General features: G+C 38.8%; 1 protein-coding gene across 10 annotated transcripts in view; it reads left to right on the forward strand.

Annotated features, from left to right (window-relative positions):
* The window catches only part of RBPJ (recombination signal binding protein for immunoglobulin kappa J region), a 219596-nt gene that overhangs the window by 117747 nt on the left and 75511 nt on the right, over nt 1-26338 (forward strand). The window contains exon 1 of one of the 10 annotated variants that reach the window (XM_049631876.1): nt 91-598. The exons of 8 other annotated variants lie outside the window; for them this stretch is intronic. In XM_049631876.1, coding sequence (XP_049487833.1) covers nt 532-598 — 67 coding nt within the window. In that variant the 5' untranslated portion in view covers nt 91-531. Of the gene's footprint in view, nt 1-90; nt 599-26338 lie in introns of those variants that run through there. One more of the 10 variants, XM_049631883.1, reaches the window with a different exon arrangement.

The following is a 26338-nucleotide window of genomic DNA, read 5'->3' on the forward strand; positions in this document are numbered from 1 at the left end:
GGGCGTGAGTGGAGCCGGGCGCGCGGGGCCCGCGGGCGCCGTGCCCGCCGTGCCCGTCGCGCGCCTCTCGCGCCGCCGCCCGCGGGCCCTGCTTCCCGGCCCCGCGCAGCTTTGTTCCTTCGGGCGGTCGCCGCCTCCTCGCCCGGCCGGTGCCCCCGGCCCCGGGCGCTTTGTCTTTCCCCGCTGCCCCCCGCGACTCTCTACCCCCGGCCCTTTGTTTCACCGCCTTGGGCGCTTTGTCCGACCCGTCGCGCCCCGTATCCCTTTTCCATCTCCTCATCTCAGCTGTCCTTCCTCCCGTGCCCCTTTGTTGTGCCCTTCTCTACTCGGTAGCTCCGTGACCTGCCATAGCCCAGGCACCAGATTTCTGCCTTTTAATTTTTCTTCCGTTTTCTCACTTGTTTTCCTCTCACCTTTCCGTTTGGCACTTGATCACCCCCAGAGTCTTTGTCTCCCCCATCCAGTGGCTTATTCGCTTGGCATCCCCCTTTCCCTCTCATCATCGGTTGATTTATCCACTACCCACGGAGTATGTCGGCTGAACTGTCTCAGCCTCGGGGACTCCATCTGGTGCTCCTGCGAGCAGACAGACCCTACGGTTTGTTGTTGTTTCTGTGGGTCTTAAAGATGCATGGGGATACTTAGTTTCCTCCTCGGCGCTCAGCACCCTTTTCTCTTGGGATTACGTGCACACCCCCCCCCCCCCCCCCTTTCTCTCGGGATTACAGTGTCTCCAGTTCTCTTCGCGGTCTCTTTGGGCCCTGGTTGTTTTGCTTGGAAACAGTAGCCCTGGAAAAAGATCTGGTCTCTTGGTTATTGCTCCCCCCGCCCCCTCCACCGCCCGCTCTTAGGCTGTTTCTGACGGCCTAGGCCAAGGGCAGCTGTCGTAGCTTTGCCTCTGGGTTACCTGAGGGTATTGTAGGACGGTTAGAAGAGGTGCGAGGTATCCTTTTCCTGCTGGTGTGTGAGACTAGTTTCAGATATCCACACGGAATATTCATTTTGTACGTGAACAGTAGTGGAGTGAATTTTGATGTTAAAGGACTTGTGAGTATTCGGATTGAAAATGTCAGCATTTTCTAGACTCTAGTTCTAGAGTTTATTTTAGCAGTAACTCCTGCCTAAGGAAAAAGGGAGGCATCCTGCTTGGGAATTTGATATAAATATTTTACTTTTTATTAATCTTTAGATAGTTTATAGTTGTATGTTTTTGCTCTGTAGATTTGTGACAACCGTTCTGTCCCATCTTTGGAGTTGAAATGAGGAACACGCTTAATTAAGAGTGCAGTTTCTGGTTGATGAATACTGCTTCTAGAATCTTCGTGGAACGCATTAATCAAATGCAATCAAAAGACATTTAAGTAATAGTCTTAGGTAAAGTCACTTCTAATGTTAAAGGAGCTTTAAATTGTTCAGAGTGCTTATTGTTATGGTAATGTAAAAACTGGGCGTTGTGTGTGGGGGTGGGGGAGAGTTGGTGTGGTGTATTTAAATAGCCTGAATATTCTGGTGCTGGGGATAAGAAGTTTTTGATTTACCAGGATTACTAGACTGAATATACTGTTCACAAGTTTTTTCCCCCTACTAGTTGATCACTATTTTTAGAAGTTGTGTTACCCACAAAATCATTTGGAGTGTCATTTCCTTTATAAACTAAAATTCCACGTAAAGTGATGCTTAGTAGAGGATGTACAAGATTTAGTGTGGGGAATGTTGGTGCAGTAGAAATCTTTTTTTTTTTTTTTTTTTTTTAAGGCTGTGATTAGAATTAGTAGTTTGAGTTTTAATTAATGGAAAATGACGTTTCATAATTGATACGTGAGGGTTTTGTGAAACTTTGTTTTCAGTCTGGGTTCCATGAGTGGATTTTACCAGTAATCATTTCTCTCCCATACTTGTTCTTTGTGCATAACCATTCTGTTGCAGGTAAAATCTTGAGGGCGCTTTTTCTGACAGTAAGCAAAGTATAAATATGGTGTAATAATGGGAGGTATTTTGTTCTGACTTGTACGTGTAAGAATGATCACACAAACATCATAAAAACTACTTTCACGGGGCGCCTGGGTGGCTCAGTCGGTTGAGTGTCTGACTTCGGCTCAGGTCATGACTCGCAGTCCGTGAGTTCGAGCCCCGCGTCGGGCTCTGGGCTGACAGCTCAGAGCCTGGAGCCTGTTTCAGATTCTGTGTCTCCCTCTCTCTGACCCTCCCCTGCTCGTTCTCTGTCTCAGGAATAAATAGTTAAAAAAAATTAAAAAAAAAAACAAAAAAAAACCTACTTTCACAAATTGTTTTTTGTTTCTGAATTGAATAAGAGTTTTATTTTGTGATCAAATAAAATGTTGCTTTTAGTAAATTATATCAAAAACAGCATATTTAGAAACATACGGGATGGGTTGTGGTTGGGAAACTTTCATTCTGATTATTCACTATAAAAGCTTTAAATTTATTGTCCATTCATATTGTAAGTTGGTCTGCAGAGTGTGTTTTCAGGGAAAAAAATATAAGGTGCTCACTTTCCAGATCTATTTTAACATACGCTTCTAGGTATTAGATTTTAAGCAGTTAGGTTTGTTAAAAAGTTACCAATTGTCCAATAACAGACTTCTATCAATGTCTTTTAAAGGGGTAAGGTAAAAAATGGTTTGTGGGGGTGTGGGGGGGGGGAAGCCATTCTTGCCAGCTGTAATTTATTAAATCTTTGGCACTCTGGATGGATAAGGTGTTAGTGAAAAAATGGTGTGTTTGAAAGTTCTCACAAATCTTAATTCTAGTATTGGGTCATTTTAAAAATAAAATTTAAAAACCTAGGATGTGGCTTTAAAACATTTTTTGCTTCCTCCTAATACTAAGTTTCATGTTATTTCAACTAGGGGCAGTATTTTCTCATGGATTGACTAAAAGTTGTTATTCTTGGCATCTGGCTTTATGATTATTTCCAAGTTACTTTACTTCCCCTGGGCCAATTTCCTAACTATGTAGTAAAATGGGAATTGTAATAACTTGCCACATCTGCACAGGATTGCTGTGCCGTAGGATTTGCAGAGAGCATCCTTGGATAAAAGGTGTAGTAAAGTCTAAGAATTGTTACCAAAATAAGCTGATGTGAAGTAGGTCATATTTTACAGGAAGTCAAGTAGGAGGTTATGAACGAAGTTCTTGGCAAGTTGCAATGGTGATAGTGGGATGAAAAAAAATGAAAATATGCATTATAGCTTGGGTAAATAAAACCAATACGTTTTTCCCCCTATAGGCTTAGACGGAGACGGCTAAGTATAACAAATTACAGGTGACGTGTGTGTTGTATAAGAAACTGAAAATCGGTCAAACTCCTAATAATGTGTTGTAAAGTTGTGGGATGTTTTCCCTCTATTGATTTGTTTTCTGCATGTGGTAATATTTTTTCAAGTTTTTATTTTATGCATGTGGCGATATATATTTTTTAATGGTAGCACAAAATGTTTTTACTAGACTGTAGGTCAAATTTGTTCATAGTAATGTGACTGATTTTTAGTATACCTTATAGTTTTCAAAGCTTTGTTATTTGCTCTAAAGAATATTTTCTAACAACCAGGACCATAAATTTCAGGGTTGGCCCTCGGTCGAGGAGAGTTTCACATTTGGGAGATGCTCAGTAGATACTGAACACACGAAAACTGTTGCTTCTCTGTTCCAGGTAGATGATAACATGTCCCAGCTAAGTTCCCCAAGCTAGGTTTCTGGATTCCTCTCTCACACTAACTCTTCACATTTAGTCACTTACAACTGAAACTTTTCTCTCCTGAAAAATCTCTTGAATCTGTCTCCTTCACCCCTACTGCCACAATTCTTGTTCTCCTTTCTCACCTGGATTACTATAAACATTGGCAGCTTCCTTTTTGTTTGTAGACTCAACTCCTTCATCCAGGTTCCACACCGTCTAAAGAGCAAATCTGATCACTTCATTTCTTAGTTTAAAAACCTTTCAATGGCTCCCCCTAGCAGTCTTCATTAAAGAGGCAGTGGAGTAGAGAGTTGTAGTTCACATTTAGAATTTAATCTGAACTGGATTCCAATTCTGTCTCTGCCTCTTAAAACCTCTGTAACATTGTAAAGTGATCTTTCCTTGCCTTTTCCGTCAATTGTAAGATAATTATTTTTCGTTCAGTGGGACTTGAGGATTAAATGCAAGAAAACATTTAGTAGGATGTCTGGCACATAGCAGGTACTCAAAAAATGTTAGTGTGGCATATAGGGTCCTCTATTTCATTTACTTTATCTCCATCTGAACTGTTGATACTTCCCTTCATCATCAGTGCTCCAGCTGTATTTAAGAATCTGTAGTTTCCTGGATGGATTTAGCAATTTAATGTGCATGAAAAGTGCTGGTATTGGGTTATTATTCAAGACATAAATCTGAGGATGGTCTACCAGGATCTAGCAGGCTAGCTTCCTTGCCTCTTTCATGTGTTCTTAAAGGAGTCAGTATAATTCTCTTGTGTCGTGCTGAGTTGTAATTGTCACACTCAAAGGCTTATAGTTATCCGGTGACAGATACTGTGTGTGTGTGTGTGTGTGTGTGTGTGTGTGTGTGGTCATTTATAAATTCTTATACCCAAAAGAGTGGCCAGTACATGATAGGGACTCAGTAAAAAGGTTTTTTGAACAAATGACTCGTACTTTGAAACCTTGTTGCAAACTGGTTCCTGTAGGCAGAATTTGATATATACAGGGAATGTATTGATTCTGTAGGGAATTTAGTTGCTGAGGTACCCAAAGGAATTGATATTTTCAGCTACAGGCAGTCTCATAGCCATTATAGTAAAATCTTAGAATCTCCTTTTGGATTATACTGTATTGTTTGTGCAAAACTGACAAGCTTAAATTTCACATTTTGTTTTTTGCATGGTTGGCGAGTGTTTCTCAAAAGGTTCTATTATTTTTTAATGTTTTAAGTCCTTAGATGCATAGGGATGTATGTTGAAACTTAAGACTCTGTGGACTGCTTTTTTGGGTGTGTGTGTGGGGGCGGGGGGAGATCCATGCCACTGAATGAAATAATAACTTGATAATCTTCAGGAAGCCTCAGGAATTGTGGACAAATTACCTATGATTTCTCCAAGCTTCATGTTCTACCTCTATATAAAAGGGAATGATAATTTTGTTGTATTTATCTGACAGGTATCGTGGCTATCAAGTAAGGTCAAATATGTGAAATTGTAAAGTTCAAATAAAAACATGTATGTTTAAGTGATTTGTAAAGAGTAAAGCACTGTATACAAATATTTTAGTTGTAACAATTGGTTTCTTCTGGTAACCTTTCATAGGCAAGGTTCAAGATGGGCTTTTTATTTTGTAACCTGTGGTTTGTGGGTCATGTTTTAGGAAGGCAGCAGTGTATTTAGTGCAGTGGACCGCAGCCTTTGAAATATGTATTTTGGCATTTTGAGCAGACATATTTGGTAAATTACTGCTTGACCATGGATGTTGCCATTACGTCACCCCCAGCTTTTGGGGTCTCCTTGTTACTGCTTTCCTCTCTGCCTGGACAGTGGTGGTAATAATGTAGGAATGTTGAATGCCCAACTGCTACCATCTTTCATACACCCTGCCCACAGTTCTGGATGCCCCTTAGGCCTGGCACAATATCGTGGTGTCACTTATGCCTCATTAGGCCTTTTTCTGCTTCAGGGAATGAAATGATATCCTAGTGGTATGAAAAAGATAATGTGTTTCCTGAACATACTTCTGAGGAAAAGCAAGCATTAGAGGCATTGTGGCTTGGGTTGTATAATTGGTAGTAATTACCGATCTGCATAAATATTTGTGTAGGTTTGTTATGCTGAGACAGTATATAATGATAAGCACGACAGTTTTTTAGTCCGATTGGTTATGTTCATGGCAGTCTTGGAAATATCTGCACTATTTTAAGTTTACAAAACAGTATAGAAACCACTGTTTCTTAGGTATCCTAAGTTGCAAAAGCCTTGAGGTGAAAATGCTGCACCTGTTGGATATGAGCTAGAATATGCTAGAAAATCAAATTGCCTCTTTTTAACTCCTCATCCATGCTTCCTTTCCTATATTTGATAGTTTTAACTTGGCCTTAGAGCTAATGTGTCTTCTGTGCATTATTAATCAGATGATAGAATTATAAATGAATAAGAGTGTATTTCTCATAAAAAGTTTATATAACCAGGAAAAACGTTGCTCACTTTATGAAATCCTGTTATTTTTTATTAGTGTGACAAAGATTATAAGGTAACTAATACTGCAGTTATATAACATAAAGTATAGAGCTAGTGTTGTGGGGTTTTTTCTTTATTATTATGAACAATTTATTTTGGAACTAGTCTTGCTCCAGACAGAACATAGTAGCTTTAGGCTGGTTTGCATAATTGAAGGAAGGGTATTTGTTCCCTCATTGGAAAACTGCAGACCCACTAAGATCTTATCTTATTTTGCTAGCATACCTTGTTTTTATTTTATTTTTTTTATGGACCTTATTTTTTAGAGCAGTTTTAGGTTCACAGCAATATTGAGGGGAAGGTACAGAGATAACCCATGTTCTCCCTGCCCCTGTACATAAATAGCCTCCTTCATTATCAACACCCCCCCAGCATAGTGGTAGATTTGTTGTAATTGATAAACTTACGGGGCACCTGGGTGGCTCCATTGGTTGAGCGTCCGACTTTGGCTCAGTTCATGGTCTCATGTTTCGGGAGTTCAAGCCCCGTGTTGGGCTCTGTGCTGACAGCTTGGAGCATGGAGCCTGCTTCAGAGTCTGTCTCCCTCTCTCTCTCTCTGCCCCTCCTCCGCTCACTCTCTGTCTCTGTTTCTTTCTCAAAAAATAAACATTAAAAAAAAACTTAACATCAACACGTTATTATCTATGTCTGTAGTTTACCTTAAACTTCTTTGGGTTTGAACAAATGTAAATGTATCTACCGGTGTGGAATCCTACAGTAGTTTCATTGCCCTAAAAATCCTCTGTGTTCTGCCTACTCATCCCCTCCCCAACCCTACCTCCTGGCAACCACTGCACTTTTTATTATCTCCACAGTTTCCGCATACTTTTTCAATTCATTTAACTTTTGATTTGAGTCTGAGAAAATCTTTCACTCAAAAAATTATATAGTTCTGTACAAAGCTCCTGATCCATATACCAACTGGAGGAAGTGGAAACATTGAGGTTCCCCGTCGTGAAGGGGTGGGGAGGGTGATTCAGGGAAATGAGTGTAACCATGCTTTGGTGGTTCTTCAGTGTAACTGCAGAAATAATGTTTTAAACAGTTGTTGAGCACGTAATAGGTATGACTGCCATGTATTGGTCTAAAAAAGAAGTTGTCTGGTGAAGCTTATGATTTAGTGGAAAGCAAACAGAGTTATAATGGAAATTATAAGTACTGTAACATGTATAATGGTGGGAACACAGAGGTGTGAATGATTATCTTAAATGGAGGAGAGTTCATAGAAAAGGTGAGAGTTGATAGGGGGGTGTTAGGAAATCAAACTGGAAGAGTGTTTGGGTCTTCTTGGAGGACCTTGAGTGCTAAGGATTTGGATATCAATCAGGGATGGGGGCAGGAAGGCTTGAACATTTTTGAAGAGGTGTGGCTGGGTGTAATCTATAGAATAGAGTGGGATGGATGGAGACCAAAAGAGAAATATAATCAGGGTCTGATCTTGATGGTAGTAGGCTTATCAATGGGAAGAACAAAGCAGCTCTTTTTGAGACAGGATGGCATAGGAAGCTTTGGAATCCGTGCACTGTAGATCTATGGCTATGAGCATTCACTTAATCTGTCTTGCCGTTGTCTGAAAAATCGGAGAAGATAATACTTCATGGTATTGTTGTGAAGATTAAATGAGATATGGGATATAAAATGCCTAGCTCAGTTCTGGGAGTAGTAGGTGGACTCAATAAATACGTCCTTCTCTTCCCCCTCTCTGGAGAATTTAAAGGATAGGATGGAGAGTGGGCAAGGGTGGAAAGGAGAGTGGGGAGGAAAAAATGGAATGATTGAAACTTGGGTAAAGCAACTAGAAGTAGGAAAGTCTGAGTGATGTGAGCAGGTACAGGAGAATCTGCCTGGTAGTGTTTTGTTTCTTTTAGCTTTTAAACAACTGCTGAATACTTACTTTTGCGTATTTCTGTAACAATTTTGTATACTTTGGTAACATTTAACATCTTTCTGTGTTACATGAATAGATCTGTGTCGAGTATCCCTCCCTCTCTCTCTGATTTGTCAGCGAGCTCCATAAAGACAGGATCAATATTTTACTTATCTTGTATAATTATGGTACAGCTGTTATCAGCTAGAATGTTACGTGCTGGATGAATAGGACTTGAATGGATTTAATTATATATAACGCTTGCCACTAGGTGGCACTTAGTCTAAGTGATAAGGCTGACATTCAGCATAGTTGGTCTATGAAAAACCCGTGGAGAAACTTGACCTCCTGGATTATGTTCAGCTTTCTGCCATTTCTGGACCATACTTTTTGAAGTAGAATACGAAACATTAGCAAACTGAAAACCCATCGTGTTGAAAAATAGAAAAAGCATAATGCCATTTCAACATGTCCTCTAGAAAAAAGCTGAAAGGAGAGGCTCAGTGAAATGCCACAAGTGACCAAACTCTCCATCTCCAAATGTATTGACAGTGAAGCCTGATGGTTAGAGTTTAGGCTATAGTTTCTAAGGTTTAAGGAGGAGACTTTGGGAATTTGCTTCTTATTGGACTTAATGAAAGATGATGAAGTGTGGTTTGTAAGGATACTAGACTGTGATTCTGTATTCTTATTTATATTTTGGTATATTATATTCTCCCTGTAACATACCCTAGAATGTAATTATATCTTGTGTGACAAATGTTACAGATTATTAAATCCATGCCATTCAGGAAACTTCAGAGCTGGAAAAGATCTTCTAATCATATGTTCTAAAGTCACCACTCATTTAAACGTAGGCACAGATGGACTGAATAATTTCCAGTTGGCTAATGGCTGAGACACATTCAATGAATGAGCTGAGACTAGTTCTAGCATGCTTTTTGGGGAGAGACTTGTGCTGGTCTTTTACTCTCTTCAATTTATACCACTCAGCTCCGTTTTTAAAAAAAATATTTTAATTTAACTTTTAAAAAAAATTTAATGTTTATTTTAGAGAGAGAGAGCGCGAGCGAGCGAGCGTGCAGGTGGGGGAGGGGCAGAGAGGGACCAAGACACAGAATCCCAAGCAGGCTCCAGGCTCGGAGCTGTCAGCACGGAGCCTGACACGGGGCTCAAACCCATGAGCTGTGAGATCGTGACCTGAGCCCAAGTTGGATACGCAACTGACTGAGCCACCCAGGCATCCTCATTCAGCTACCTTTTAATGTCACATGCACTTTGCTTTCTTTTTCTTTCTGTGAGTGCGGTCTTCGACCAAGAATACAAATCTCTCATCTCCGAGCCTGGTTGGAGTGATACTGCCAGTGTTGCTTAATAAACGGTCAGCTCTGGGGCACCTGGGTGGCTCTGACTCTGACTTAGATCATGATCCCGCAGTTCGTGAGTTTGAACCCCACATGGGACACTGTGATGTCAGCTCAGACAGAGTCTGCTTCAGATCTGCTGTCCTCCTCTCTCTGCTCCTCCCCTGCTTGCACTCTCTCAAAAATAAACAAAACAAAATAAACGGTCAGCTCTGAGCCTGCCGTTCTTACCTCCTCTGCTGTCTTCCTTCTTGATGCTGCTTGTGTTCTTTATCTTGTATTTCTGACTGACCAGGGTGGCCTCTTTTAGAACACATTTCTTCTCAATGCACACTTCTCACCCAGCGTGCTTTAGCCATCCTTCCTCAAGAACTGTCTTGGTTCAGTTACCCCTGGCTCAGCCCAGCCTCTGCCTCTTGCCTCTTGCCTCTCGCCTCTCGCCTCTCGCCTCTCGCCTCTCGCCTCTCGCCTCTCTAGCATCTTAGTTCTGCCACTTGCACTAAATTGCAGCTGGTTGTTTCCAAAGCCGCTGTTAGAGAAAATGGAAGGACAGAAGAAGAGATTGAGAAAAAGAAGATGGTCATATAGGGAAGGAGGCCACAATTTGAAATTTTATAGTGAAAGATAGGCTCATTTGTGAGCCTAATGATTTTCATACAGTGAGTTTTCTAGTGTGTATTTCAAGGCAGTATCATTCTCTTGACTGTGGAATTCATTAAGTGTGTTGTATCTGTCATCTGTGCTTATTCAGATGTCAAGGAAGTGAATTAAATCCATTTCAGCATTCCAGAGGTAGTAGTGATAGTTTTAGTAATTTACTTACAGCTTATAATGAGTGCCATTATTTGATTAAATGGATCACACTGAATTAGTGGGAGTTGCCAGTTCACTATTATAATGTTTAAAAAACAAACTTGGTAGCTGTAGCTTTCAAAGATTCTTTCCTAATTATTGATAAACAAGCCATTTTTCATCCTGGCCTACCCCCCCCCCCCCAATATAGGGGAAATACTTTTCCATATAGGATTTTACCTAGACGATACATATCACTGACATAAGCCTAGTTTCCAGGGTGCAATTCCTGAAAGTTGTCAGTTGGTCAATTAAATATCTTAAATTACATTAGGATTTAAATTAACATGGAGGCTTAGATGTGCAGTTGATTTATTTTTTCATCTCATTTTAGCTTGTTTTTCTAGTTATTTCAAGGAAGTGACTGTATTGATGTGGACGTTTTGCTTAAGGGTTAATTAGTGTCATCTGTAAACAGTTACCTTGATTATTTTTTGTGTTGGAAAAATCACTCATATAAGAAATTCAAAAGTTATTTAAATATGTCATGGAAAGTCAGCCATGGTAGTCTTCCACCAGGAAATTAACTACTGTGAACAACTGGGAGTATAGTTTTCAACTTTTTCTTTTATTTAAAAAAAAAAATTTTTTTTTTAACGTTTATTTATTTTTGAGACAGAGAGAGACAGAGCATGAACGGGGGAGGGGCAGAGAGAGAGGGAGACACAGAATCTGAAGCAGGCTCCAGGCTCTGAGCGGTCAGCACAAAGCCTGACGCGGGGCTCGAACTCATGGACCGCGAGATCATGACCTGAGCCGAAGTCGGACGCTTAGCCTACTGAGCCACCCAGGCGCTCCGCAACTTTTTCTTTTAAAGTGGAAATGCTGACATTCTGTTTATTACGTGTCAATAGTTTAGCAAACATTAAGAAGTTTTAGGGAGTTGACATTTTGTTGAGTATCTGCTGAGTCCTCAACTACGTTGTGAGGGAGATGGTATCTCCATTTTATAGATAAGTCTGAGGGTCAGGAATTTAGTAATTTAATTCAAGTTCACACAGCTTTACTTCTGCCTCTGCCATTTACTGTACCCTCTGTATTGGTAGAGCTTTTGTTTCTCTACCTAAATGGTAATCACCTGAAAGCTTCAAGCCCCTTGGAAGCTGCAAGCAAGCAATCCCAGAGAGAAGTCTAACAAAGGCTTTAAGGAAAAGGGGATTATATTAGATTATTACTTCAAATAAAGTATTAGATTACTCTCTGTTAGAGATTACTTTAAAAATAAATCTGTGTTCTAGAAATTAGATTTGACTAAATCTAGATTTAGTCAAAGTTAGATTTGACTATAACTGTATTCTTATGGAATGTGTCTTTTTCTTATTTTGTGTAACAAGTTTTTATTTTTTAGATGATGCTTTCTGTCAACTTTATAGAAAGTATTTTGTCAAAGATTTCCATTTGTCATTCAATTTTACTTATTGTCTTAAATGGTTTAAAAGTTTTTACGTAATCCAGTTTGTAGTTTGTCCTTTTGCTTTGTGTTTTGCTTGTCTTCCTCACCCCTAAGATTATGAAGGCATTCTTATGTTTTTCTTATAAATGTCCTTTTACAATTTAAGAAATGATTTATCCCTTTAACCTTTCTGGGACGTTTTTGTTTGGTTGTTTGGTTGGTTGGTTTTTTTGCTGTGTTATGTGATGTAGAGGCTGACCTTATTTTTTCCAAATGTATAACCAAATGTACAGCCTTGTTTTCATGTACTCATTTTTTTCTGTCTTCTGTTTTAAAGGGTTGTGGCTCTTAAAATGAGGTCTTTGGACCAGCAGCAATGGGATAATCTGGGAATTTGTAAGAAATGCACATTCTTTCACACTCTACCCCAGACCTCCTATGTCTGAAGCTCTGGAGGTGAGGAGTCCAGCAGTCTGTTTCCCTCCAGGTGGTTCTGGTGCCAGTTGGAGTTTGTAAAACACCGTGAGAACTCTTTAAGGAAGGGCAGGCCCTCTGTTTGTGCGCAAGATCCCATCTCTTCTCAGCTACTCTAGAACATTGGACAGCCAGCTAGCCTCCCCTGTCTCTGGTCTGTTTTTACCTTTCTGCTGAAGCATGCTTGACAGTATACAAACATGCTGTTATTTCTCTGGACTCTGCTTTAGTCCTCGATTTCTCTTTTGCCCTTTGCAGCAAACTTCCTGTGGAGAGTTCTTCTATCTCCAGTTACTCTTCATTCTCCCTAAAGCGACTTCAGCCAGGCTTTTATCTCCACCACTCCAGCAAACCTGCTCCTCTCCAGTTACCAGTTACCCTGCAGGTTATTGTAGTGGTCAGTTTTTTCAGATGTTATCTGAGTTGATGAACATTTGATATCTTTGATCACTCCTTTCTTGCTCAAACATTTTTTTTTTCATTTGGCTTGTAGGATACCACACTCTTGGTTTTCCACCTTGCTGTCACCTTTTTCTTGGTCTCTAGTACGTTCTCATTTTACCACATTTATCCTGCTTTTTATCCCACACTCTGTACTCCTTCCTGTTTTATTTTTCTCACTCACATATATCAATTTCTAATTATTTATTATTTGCCTTTTGATTTTGTGTTTCTCTGCCCTACTAAAATAGAGTGCTTGGTACATAGAAGGTACTCAGTAAGTATTTGTTGAATGAACGAAACGATGAAGTGTTCTAGCAACATCACTTTTTGAATGCTCTGTTTTCTTCTCACTGATTTAAAACCCTACTTCTACTACCGTATGTTATCAAGGTTTTTAAAAAAATATATATGTATTTTGAGGGAGAGAACACGCAAGCAGGGTAGGGGGAGAGAAAGAGAGAGGGAGAATTCAAGCAGGTTCTACTCCCAGTGCAGAACCTGATGCGGGGCTTGATCTCACTCCTGTGAGATCATGACCTGAGCCCAAATCAAGAGTTGGATGCTTAACCAACTGAACCACCCAAGCATCCCTAAGGGGCTTCCTGGTATTAATACAGATTCATCTAATGTGTTTTAAATGTAATCTGTTATCTGAATGTGATGCTCAGTAGCCTTGAGATCTGTTGTTAAATTTAGCTCTTGCCATTGTCTGGTGTGGAAAGTAGCAGTCGTGTTTGATACAGATTTAACCCAGGTTTACCTGCTGGTTGGTGGAAGAGTTGAAATTCAGACTCCTGTCGCTAAGGATTGTGGAATCTAGTATGTGATGATGCTACTGGGCACTCTTCCTCTCCACACCCTCCTCCTCAAATTTGAGATTAATAACCTTTAGTCCTCCATCTACAGGATTGGGTGGCTCACTGAATAGAAGAGCCCCTTCCCTAACTCCAGCCAGAGTGAAGATCTGAGGCAGGAGGATGAAGTTCAACAGGAATTTGGTTTATGTGGGATTTTGGTCTCTGCATTTCAGCGTATGATTTTGGAAGAAAGGTTGTGGAAAGAACACAGGCTGAAGGTCATGAAACACATTCTTTTCACTACTACTAACTAATTTGATGCTCTGCTTCCCCTTTTGTTTGTGTGTGTGAATAATACCTGTGATTTAGGCTGTAAGTTAAACAGGATATTATACGTGTCAGAGAACTTAGAAAATAATTCTTATACTGTGTAAACGAAAGGTAGTACTATTAAGAATGACTTGAGTCACGTGTTTTTGGTGCTCTAGATACGTTGGTTTTTTTTGTATTACACTGGAGTACTTTTGATTTTGTTTTATGTCAAACTGTTTTATAAATGTAATTTTAAAGTTTTTGCTGCAAATGTTGTTTTTCTAAGACAGCAGCTGTGGATGTGGCTTAAAAACTGATGAGCATCTACAATGATGAGCCTTTATGGAGCAATGAAAGGCTGCTCACAAATTGTAGCCACAGTTGAAATGAATTCTGTGTTTGTTATTTGTGAATCCCTAAGGGTAAATGTGTTTTGAGGGGGGTGAGTTAGGATAGTACAGACTGAGAAAGTGTTTCTGTTCTGGTAATCTTTGGAGTCATTTCTGCTACTGCTCTTTCCTGTGGCTGAAGGAATTTGGAATATTTTGCTTGACCTCTTTGATGATTCTTTCTCTATATGTATTATTTGGATATATGTAAAGGTAAATTGTAATACTACGATGTTCTGTGGACCTAGTTTCTGTCATCGGATATTTTTACTCTCAGCAACTACTGTGTATAATAGCTCTTGTGAATGATACTTAACCTGTGTCTGCTGTCTAAAACTATTAAGTGTTGGGCTGTTTGGACCTAAATATTTTCTATTTGGTATGATTAGCTCATGCATATCAATAGTTTTAGGTACAGCGCATTTATTCATTTTTATTTCAAAAGCATATGGTTTTAACATGTTATTGAACAGGTTCAAATAGTTAACTCTAAGTTATTAAAAGTAGTTTTACTCCAAGATACGAAATACCACATCTAGAGCTGAGCTACAAGGAATATTGAGGAGCTGTGGTTTTTTTCTATCAAAATATCTAGGAGATATATTTCTCAAAAGAATTCTAGAAAATGTCTTTTTTAAAAAAAAGGAAGGGTGGAAAAGTGATAGTTGGAACAAATGAGGATCCATGGCCAAAAAAACCCCACCACTGTGTATGTGGAATTATGACCAGTATTTCTGAATGTCTTAGAATATAGAATTGCAAATGTCTGTATTTATGTATTTAAATCATCATAATAGATTCACTTTACTTTTTTTTTTTCCAAATGTTTACTTATTTTTGAGAGAGAGAGAAAGAGAACACCAGTGAGGGAGGGGGAGAGAGAGGGAGAGACAGAATCTGAAGCAGGCTCTCCACGGCTGCGCGGAGCCCGATGCGGGGCTCCAACCCACGAACTGTGAGAACGTGCTCTGCACTGAAGATGGACGCTTAACTGACTGAGCCACCAGGCGCCCCAGATTCACTTTGCTTTTGTAGACAGTACTTAACATGCTTCTTGATCATAAATTGCTGAGTATTGAGGATATAAAAAAATAAGTTGTTAAAATTGACTTTTTTTTTTTTTGTTAAATTTAGTCTCATTCCTCCTAGTAGTAAATTTTAAACTTTGACAGTAATCTCTTTATTGTATGGGACATGTTTTCAAGAGGATTTTATGCCCATTGAAAAATAACAATTTTTGTGAATTGTACTTACTATCTATAGTCACTTGTAGCTATAAAAGCATTTTCAGTGAGTTACCTCTGATTCATAACCAAGTTTTAGCAGAGCAGATGTAGACTACCAATGGAATAATTAGCCAAAACATATTAGGGGGTTAGAGAGCCCTCTGTGTAACATTTAATTTCTTGGCCAGTTTTATATGAATAATTAGTTTTAAGGCAGTTAAAATGTCTTCTCTTGGGATTTCACAGTTGTCACTGATAGCTGTAATCACTAGGGAAGTAGAAATATTCTTTCCATCGAACAGATGGCTTTCCTAGCTCTAGTCCCTAGCAGTGCCTATTGAGGTTGATGTTTATGTTGGATGATTTCCTAATCACACCTTTTGAAAGATCACACCTGGTAAGAGAATATGATGTAGATGATAAAATGACTTCGTGAATTTGAGAACTTGTAAAAGTTGGAAGTGTATATAGTTCCCACGCTCCTGGGGAAGGTAATCTGTTTGTGTTAGAGCAATCGGCAGTGGCTAGTGATGCCTCAGCTGTCCTGTCAGGGATTCCTTAGCTACCTCTTCCACTTTTTGACTTTCATTAGCTCTGACATTAGTGTGCTGTTTTCATTTCTGTCTGGTCAGATGATCAGCCCATCCAGTGCTTTGAGGCATTGGTAGTTTCTGTTAGGATTAAGGATAGGTTTCCGTTGTGTATGAGGAAGATTTCCAGAGGATACAATGATGCAGGGGCTTACAATTACAAGATCACATCTTTTTTCAGCTCTAATGTGAAGCTTTTGTGGACATTTTACTTGTTACTAATGGGATTATCTTATCCCTTTTTAACATGTCTGTTTTCTTTCTGTTTGGAAATTTAAAAACTCTTGCACACGTGTATTGGAGATTTGCATGTATGCTTATGCTCCTGAAATTTCAAAACCATAGTCAACTATTAAGATTCTAAGAACTTTGCATTTGTAGGCTATATTTACCCAATAGCAATAAATGTTTGTTTGTTTGCTTTGAAGTCATTTCTTAATGGCATCTGAAAGCCACTGACATTTTGGAGATTGGTGAAGACACGTTGCCTTTTGGAAAGATGGGGCTAGGCTTTCCATCTTTAGTGTAACTGGTTGGGGCAAGTAGTAAGAGTAGATACAGTTATGGTAGATCTCAACTTTGGAGCTATCAAAAATTTGTCAAGGCAAAAAATCCCGGTGCTTTATACTTGTCAGAGGCAGGGTAGTGGTGCCATTTGTTAGATGGGATGGCACAGAGATAAATGGCACAGTAGAGGAGTTGAGTTAGTGTTGAGGGGGAGAAGTTTCTGGTTTTGAGTGTGTTTAGTTTGAGGCCCTTGTAGGAGAGCCAGATGAGGACATCTGGTGGCCAGGTATGTATATGTGTTATGTCTGTGGTTCCTGGAGCTCAGGAGAGAGGGCCAGGTTGGAGATACACACCTGAAGGCTGTTAGATGGTAATTATAACCTTGGGCGTGGGCACAACGTTCCTTGGGAGTTGGCGTTAAGCAGGGATGAACTGCTGGTGAGCACCAACATTTAAGGAATCAGTAGAGATGTAGAAACCAGTGAAAGGAAACTAATGCAAAAGAGACAGAAACCTGGGCAGTGTAATGTCACAAAAATGAAAAGAGTACTTTCAGAAGGAGGGAAACTAGTCACTTGTGTCAAATTGGAAAGAGGGCAAATGCTGTAAATCCAAGTGTTCACCAGATGGAAGACTTCAAAGACCTTGACCAGAACAGTTTCAGTGCAGTGGGGTCTGTACTGGGGATTGTCGTGGGTGAGGGCACGGAGACAACTCTTTTAGGAGTGACGGCTGTGAACTTGGTGTGAGGGACGCTGTGCTGTGTGTGTTGTGATGGAGCTTTTGAAAGTGAAGTAGGCTGGACTTGTTTAGTTGCCGATTGGAAGGAACACAGAGAGGGAAGAGGATGAAACTTAGATTGAAAACTCTGTTGGTGCTTTTTACAAAGGGTTTTTGTTGGGGAGGCGGGCGCACATTCAGTAATGCTGTGACTGTGAGGAAGTTCACGAATTTCTGTTAACTTCTCAGTCTTTTCGCGTGCACTGTCTCGAGTTAAGATTGAGATTCTTTTTTTTCCTCCTGAAGGGGGGGCGCTTATGCTTGGTTCTTTAATATTTTTTGCTTGGTGTCTCTCTGATTATGTGAAGTGGTGGTTTTCATTTCCTGTGAAGCCAAAGAAGGTTGCGTGTCTTTGGGATCTTGATCCGCACACACTGCAAAAGCTGTGCGACACGTGCAGCAGTTCGTTTTGTACTGTGCACTGTGCCATAGTTTCTAGACTTCTGATCGCTCACCTGTATCCATAGAAAGGTAACATGTACCACAGTGTATGTGATGATGTATTCAATTACGCTGAACTGTTGTACCTTAATAATAAACACAGCAAAATATGTACGGAAATTTGAAATGTTGAAAAATACTGTGATAAAAATGAAGTAAAGTTTTAAAGAATGGAAAAAAACTTTTTTTTTTAATCTTTGCGCATGTTTTTTAGTGGTGGCATTGTATTTAAAGACCACTTTGCTATTTTTTAAATTGTGGTAAAGTGTACATAATATATACTTCATTAATTTTTTAAAATCTTGGTTAATTTTTTGTGATAGGGTCATTCAAAGGACTAGATTCAAGTTCATTTTATTTCTATACACATCAAATGATTTTTCTTAGCTTAAAAGCCATTGTTTACCTTAAGTGATTTTAATTTTACAAAAATAACTTGTAGATAGCATACTACAGGAAGCTGCCTGTCTTCACAAGAAAACTAATCAATTTCAGTACATTTTTGTATAAGAAAAACGAGTAACTGTCTTGTTTCACAGCCCTTTGAAGTGCTTTGCCACTAGTTACAGAGCAAAGCAAACCTCTGTGTGGTAGGAGAGATTTTCCTGGTTACTTCTTATCTCATGAAGATACAATGTTTTACAAAACTAGCCACATCCATGGCATCTGGTAGTACTTTGTGCCTTTCTGTCATCCTGTTGTCACTTGCTAATGAAAGATAAAATGAAAGTTCTTGTGTGATGGGATTTCAGTATGCTTTTTACAGGAATCTGCTTTTATTTTGGTTAAAGCAGCCATGCTCACAGCAGATAATGCTCTCACTGGTTTTCTGTAAAATGCTTTTTATTAAAGTCAAAAAAGCTCCCTCCTGAAGATACCTTGTCTTTTTGTTCATTGCTCTATCACTTGCACCTGGAAGAGTGCTTGTTATGTAAAAGACACTCAGTAAATATTTAACTGTATAATGAATTTGCAATTGAGAATATTTTCACATAGATATTTTCTTAGAAAATTTTGCATTTCATTAAAAAGTCAGAAAAGACTATAAGGCATATTCAAAAACCATCTATACTACCAACTATATGGCAAATTTCTTATACTATGTAATTAAAAAAATTTTTTTTAATATTATTGAGAGAGCATATGAGTGGGGAAGGGGCAGAAAGGGGGGCAGAAAGAGGATCCGAAGTGGGTTCTATGCTGACAGCAGCCCAATGCTATCCAGGTGCCCTGAGCTTGTGACTCTTGATCTTGGGGGTCCTGAGTTCAAGTTTACTAAAAAAAAAAAAAAAAAAAAAAAAAAAAGTCATACTAAAAGGTAGTTTTAGTGAAAGAGACAGTGTGGCTTCTGGATTTGCATGATGACAGATTAAAAGATGTCAGGCTAACTCTTGGTAAGAAACGTGTTTTACTCTAAATTGATAGTTAAGGAAGATGAACAAATTTATTTGCCTGAGCAAAATGTAATTGTAAAGGAGAGGAACTTTACAGGAGTTAACATGTTTTATACATTAATTTGGGTTACCTAAATAATTACTTGAAAATTTTTGCTTTATTATATTAAGGTGCAAAACGTTTCTCCTAATGCTGTTGATTTAACAATAAATATAGCACCATTATACAGATTATTATATAATCTCTGACCTAGGAAAAACGTAAATACTAAGACTATTCAGACAGAAGTAGGGAAATAGGACAGTGTGAAGGCCTAATGTTAAGATCAGTGGGAAAAAGACATAAATATTTGACTGCTGGGATATTGTGATTTATGAGAAATATATATTTGGTTATTCAGATGACCACACTGCCTTTTTTCATATAGGTCTTCATCCACAGGGCATGGTTCACAGTTGCTAAACCCTTGGGATTTCCTAAGAGATGGGAGTGATAAGGGTTTCTCTTCTTACGTTAATGAGATGACTTTTGGAAGGCCCCTTAAGTTGGGGGCTGGTTGCCGGAGGGAACCAACCTTGTGATTAGAGGGATGGAACTTTCATTCCCCGCCCCTCCCCACCACCTCTGGAGGTTGAACCAATTACCAAAGCCCAATGATTTAATAAATCATGACTTTGTAATAAAGCCTCCACTAAAACCCAAAAGGACAGGGTTCAGAGAACTTCCAGGTTGGCGAACACTTGGAGTTGTTTACTTGGGAGAGTCGTGTATGCCTGGAAAGGGCATGGAAGTTCTGTGCCCATCTTCGTACCTTGCCCTGTGCATCTCTTCCATTGGGCAGTTCCTTAGTTATATCCTTTTATACTAAACTGGAAGGCAGTTCCTTAGTTATATGCTTTTATACTAAACTGGAAATCTAGTGAGTGAAATGTTTCCCTCAGTTCTGTGAGCAGAGCTTGCAAATTAATCAAACCCAGGAAGCTCCTTGGAACCTCCAGTCTATAGCTGGTCTGTCAGAAGCACAGGTAATAAACTGGGCTTGCAACTAGCATCAGAAGTGGGGGTGGGGGCAGTCTTTGGGACTGAACTCTTCACCTGGGGAATCTGTCTCCAGGTAGTGTCAGAATTGAGCTGAATTGTAGGACATCCTGCTGGTATCCAGAGAATTGTTTGTTGGTGTGGGAAATACCCTCCCCATGTTGGAATTGGTACCAGAACCCATTTAACCACATACTTAGGTCTCCAGGCATCGCTTAAACTTTTTTTTTTGAGAATGCTCTGTGACATAAAGAATTGATTCAAGGCAACTATGTCTGTCAGAGTAACTTCTTTATATGGCCTGTTTTCTGTACAAACTTTTATCTTTTTCTATGAGCTTTCTGTTTTGATGGTATGTTTATATATTTGGAATTATGTATATGCTAGATGGAACCTGCTGCCTTAGTTTATACAGTCGGTTGCTCAGTAGGAAAGCTATAGTAGCAGCTTCTCCAGTTAAGAAGGGAAGTATGCCAAGAGCTGCCTTGGTGTATGTGTGTTTGTGTTTGTTGCGTGTCTACTTTGGGATCACAAAGAGTTGATATTGTTTATGATAGCGATACTGTTTATCTTTGATTAAAGATCAATAAAAAGTCATTTAAATTGTTTTTAATTCAAAGTAGCATTAATCTCTACTTCTACATTTTTGTCCTAATGGTAGCAGTTTTAACACATCCATTGTTTTGTCTGTAGGATTGGAGTTGACCTCACAGCTTTTAAAAACCAAAACCAAACAAAAAACTCTCCGCGGCATTTTAGTAAGTCCATATAGGAGAAGGTTCATAGGAATTGTTTTGTCTAACACATACAGGAGTTTCTGCCACGATGCCATATATATCTTGACAAACCTTGGACTGCAAAATCGTGCTGTGAAAGTAATAAAGCTTATTGGGGCAAAACGGATGGATGGGGCAGACTACTGAAAATCCATGGAACTCTGCTCTTGAATACTAACTAAGAACAGTAACAATTCTAATAAAAAACAAAAAACAAAAGACCACACTTTTTGTACCTTGTATTACAATCAGTCTTCGGAGTCTTATACCTTGAACTATAGCCTCCTCACTGTTGTAGGAGTTGTAAGTTCTAGAAGGGCATTGCTTCCAAGAGACCATTCATTAAAATTAAAAATTGAATCCGAGGTGTGTAGCCTTCTTCATTAATCCATTGTTTGAATACAGGTGGAATTTTTTTGCAGTTTCTTCATCTTCACAGGCAGCTTTGTTTTGCCAAATAGGTTAATTTAGCCAAAAGAGTAACAATTCCTGAAGCCACTAGATCAACCTCTATTTACAAGGAAGAAAAGTACTTTTGTAGATTTTTCAGGGTTTTTTTCCTTAAAATATTCATCTTTTGCTAAGGTTTTCTCTCTAATTGTGAAAAAGCTTGTTCCAGTTGCCTTAAAACATTAATATGCTGGGAAAAATCATGTTAATGTCAATATGACTTCCTTTTATACTAGCTTTATTTCCCTGTTTCTAGTCTCCTGAGAAGTAATTCACAGCAAAGGGAGATACATTGTAGCAGAACAGAGTTTATTTTTGTTTTGATTGGATTTATAAAATTGCATATGGTGAGTGGCAGGTGAGTATTAGTTTTGGAATCAGACCAGACTTTGAATTCTGGCTCTGCCATTGAAATGTCACTTTCTGCAAGTTACTTGACTTCTTTAAGCCTCAATTTCTGTATTTATAAAATGGAATTATGGGGCGCCTGGGTGGCGCAGTCGGTTAAGCGTCCGACTTCAGCCAGGTCACGATCTCGCGGTCCGTGAGTTCGAGCCCCGCGTCAGACTCTGGGCTGATGGCTCGGAGCCTGGAGCCTGTTTCCGATTCTGTGTCTCCCTCTCTCTCTGCCCCTCCCCCGTTCATGCTCTGTCTCTCTCTGTCCCCAAAATAAATAAAAAATGTTAAAAAAAAAAAAATGGAATTATTATACTACCCACAGAGTTGGTAGTAAGTAAATGAGATAATACTAGACAATCTTTTTTACACACCAAGTTTACTAATAAATGTTAGCTGTTATAATTCAGAATATTCTTCAGAGCATGACCTAACGTACCACTACCAAGGAATATTTTCAGCAAGTTTTAACATTTCCAATAATTTTTACATCTTGATCAGTTTTATTTAATATAAAATAAGAGAAGACAGGATTGTGTTTTTATCATCAAATGTAAGTCACAAGGAAAGGATATATATAAAATGTAGTAAATGAGATTTGTATTTTCATTTTTTGGCAAAGATTTGTATAGTAAACTGATAAAATAATCAGAATATGCAGAAGCTGTGACTATATTTAGGCTCTTATGACGTGAAGGGGCTACAAACAAGTTTTTTTCCTTAGGTTACAATAGGGATGGACTTTTTTTCATTTAAATGCCATTGAACGTTTTATATTCTCTTCCAACTCGAAGCTTTCATTTTGCCCGATAAGTTGATATGGAGCTCCATTTAAAACTTACTACTCAGTCTTTTTAAAATTGATGTTGCCTGTTGACATTTTTATTTCTGAAGTTAAAAATATCCCATCTGCGAACTGTCTGGTATCATGCACTGAAATGTTTTCAGCAAATTCTATTCACAGTCATTTCTTAAACACCTGGTACAGGCAAGAATTTTGAACACCTTCAGTTTTGTAAAAGATGAGTTAAAGTTTCGTCCTCAGTAGTTTGGGCTGTAGTGCAGAATCTGTCATTGCTCATAACTAACTGCAGGATGCCAGGAGAATACAGTGGCTCCTATAATAGAGACATTTCACAAGGAACCTTGAGGTACAGGAGAAGAAGTTCATTCAGACTGGGGGTTTTTAGCAAAACTCAAAGGATTTCTTCTTCCTCTTCTTATTTTTAAACTTTTAAATTATGCTAGAGGAAGATGAGTTCTGGAAATCTGGAGGCAGATTTTGTGCAGGAATACCTATGTACTGACTCTGTCCTCTGCCCCTCCCAGTAGGGATGTGGTTCTCTTTGGAGACAGATTAAGTTGATTCAAAAGCCAGGAGTGCCAGTGTTTACAAACATTCTTTGACTGGAAGAAAATAGAAAGTCAGTTGAAAAGTCAGCCTGAGTAGTGGCCCAGTGAGAATGCATCTGTTTTCTCAACTCTGCTCGAGCAGAACCTGAGTATGGTACTGACAGCTGTGAGAGCCAAGGTTAATCTGTGCCAAGGTTGGCTGCCTGCGCTTCTCCAGATAGCCACTGCCATTCGGTTAAGTTTGGTACCGTTGGCTAAATAGAGTAGGAGCTAAATCAGGCCAGATAGATCAGGAGAGTCTGTCTTACCTGTCTGTGTAGGTGCTTCCTGCTTATTTGTAACCTATTGAAGTGTAACACAGTTAATACAAGAATATATTCCTATGTCATTATTATGATAGTTGAGAAGTCTCCAATGCTGCTCTCTTCCTCAGAGGTAACCACTGTTAAAAATTTAGAACATATTCCTCCAGACAATTTTCTGTGTACTTACACGTTTAATGTACATACATATAGTTTGGGTTTTCTTCAGGGCAGATGGTCTCATATTCCTATCTTATGTTTATTTTTAAAATGTAATGGTAATTCTTGCGTTCTTTTCTTGGCATGTATTTAGGATTACTTCACTCTTGTTTTAAATCTGTGTGGTATTCCATACCCATAATATAGGTGTAATGGAATTTATTTAGCCACTTCCCGTTCGGTGTACAATTAGATTTCTCTTTTAGGAACAACACTGTAGTAAATATCTTTGTGTGGCACATATGCATGAATATTTTTGCAGGACATACTTAGAAGTGGAATTGCCAGGATACATACACATTTATAGTTTTGATAGATGCTGCCAAAATTGTTCTCCAAAAGCTTATATTACTCGCACCCATATTTATAACAGTATATGAGAGTTGGTGAATACAATTCAATGGGAATGGAAACAAAGGGGATTCTGCACCGATAAAGAAGCATGAGTAAAAGCATGGAGGCAGGAGAGCCTGGTTGGTATGGTGAGGAAACAAGGAGTATAGAATCTGATGTAGAATATAGGAAGTAAGAAGGGCTTTGTGGAAGATGAGTCCAGAAACCTAGGCTGGACCAAATAACAAAGTATTTTTTAATGTGTTCAGAACTTTAAACTTGAGTAGACAATGGAAGCCTTTCAAAAGGTTTTCATGTGAGCTGTATTTTAAGAGCAGTAACTATGAAGGCTAGATTTTTGAGGATGGGAGATTGGCTATGAGGCTGTTACAGTGATCATATGCAATAATGAAGGTCGCGGCCTTAGAAACGAGAGGAAAAAATCAGATTCAAGCAGTGGTGCAGATTTAAAATCAGTCTTAGTGGCTCAGGATGAGAAGGTAAAAGATTGAATGTTGTGGCTCTCCGAGTGCCTAGGTGGCACCTTTTATGAAGATAACAAAAATAGAATGAGAAATAGGTTTGGGAAAAACCTAGGTTTGAGGAAAAATAAGGGAAATTTTTATTAAAATATAAGGAATAAAATAAGTTACTATCCACTGATATATTTCTATAAGGTATGTTCAGTTTTTTTTTATTGTGGTAAAATATACGTAACATAAATTTTAAGATTTTAACCATTTTTAATTGTATAGTTCACTGTCATTAAGTACATTCATATTGTTGTACAACCATCACCATCGTCTATCTCCAGAACTTCTTCTGTCTTCCTAAACTGCAGCTCTAAGCCCATTAAACAATAAGTCTCCTTCCCACCTTACCCTGAGCCCTGGTAAGTAAATTGGTAACCATGATTTGGCTTTTTGGTCTCTGTGAATTTGACTGCTTCAGGTCCCTCCTGTAAGTAGAGTCATACATTATTTGTCCTTCTGTGACTGGCTTATTTCACTTAGCATAATGTCTCCAAGCATCCATTTTATAGCATGAGTCAGAATTTCTTTCCTTCTTAATGGCAAAATAGTATTCCATTTGTGCATATGCATTTAAAAAATCTATCCATCTGCCAGTGGACACTTGAGTTGTTTTTGTTGAGGTTTTTGGGGGGAGGGGATAGGTCTTATTTTGTTTTATTAGAGTGTGAATACAGTAAAATTGAGTTTCATAAACCTGTACAACCACGGTACTCTTGTGTAGATCCACTACTAGAAAATAGTGTTTGTTGCCAAAGATGATTACAAAAGATCTCACTTTTTTACAACTCCTGCATATTATGGCTATTGGAAAAATGACCCCAAATGCTTATCCTACCAGTGGGCAGACGCTGTGATGATCCAAGGTATAGCATAAACTGGATTTAGAGGACCGCAGGCTTTTAATATCATTATTGGAATATTGTGAGGATTAGGCAATACGTACAAAATTTTGTACACTTTGAAGTGCCCAAAACACAGAGAAGGTATTGTACTAGATGTTCTAGCCTGCTTATTGTTTAACCGAGGAACTGTTTTTGAAAGAATTTTGAATTATTAGGTAGATGAAATAAAATAGTCCCTGCATCTGATGAAATAACCTAAATGACACAGGTTTCATAGAAGAGAGGTGAACACCGAGAAGGTGTTACCTGTTAATTGTGAAACTGCCTCCAGAATCTTGATGGCTGTCATAATAATTTTCTAATTGAAATTACAATGAGAACAGAGAAGTGAGAATAAGTGTATGAGGGAGGTTTCTTGCTCTTTTTATTCATTACTCTCTAGAAAACATGTATTTACTTCCCTAGCTCTCTGCAGTCCATTGCTCTGTAGCAGAGTTGTAATTATAGGCTCACCATCTGAATTATAACTTTTATTAATACATTTCATTGTAGTTCCATTTCAGAAAAATGTGTTGTTTTGGAACTCATTCACACATGCTTTTCCTTGCTGTTCCTTTCCTATCAACACATACACCCACACATACTGTTTGTTGCATGTCAAACTTGCATAGCATTTGGCATTGGAAAATTGAAAAGCATGAAGAGAATACAAAATATAGATGAAGATGGGAAATGGAAAATTAAAACAACAGATTAAAAAGGAGTGTCTGGAGACTTAAACTAGTTCTTCCTAGGATGGCTAAAGTTATAGGACAGCTCTTAGCTTTAATAGTTTCTTTCAGTCCCACTGTAACAGGTAGGCTAATGGAAGATAATTGGTAATTTAAATGAGATGCTTAGCATGTGGAAAGCACTCCGTGTTACTGTTAAACTTATTATTTCTAATCTGTGGGTTTGAGACTGAGGCATTTTAGTAGCTGGAGAGCATCCGATAATAGGTTGCTGTTCTTAGCTGAAATTGCCTTTATTGTTTAACATCTA

Source organism: Panthera uncia, chromosome B1 (assembly GCF_023721935.1).
Source record: "Panthera uncia isolate 11264 chromosome B1, Puncia_PCG_1.0, whole genome shotgun sequence".
Classification (NCBI taxonomy): domain Eukaryota; kingdom Metazoa; phylum Chordata; class Mammalia; order Carnivora; family Felidae; genus Panthera; species Panthera uncia.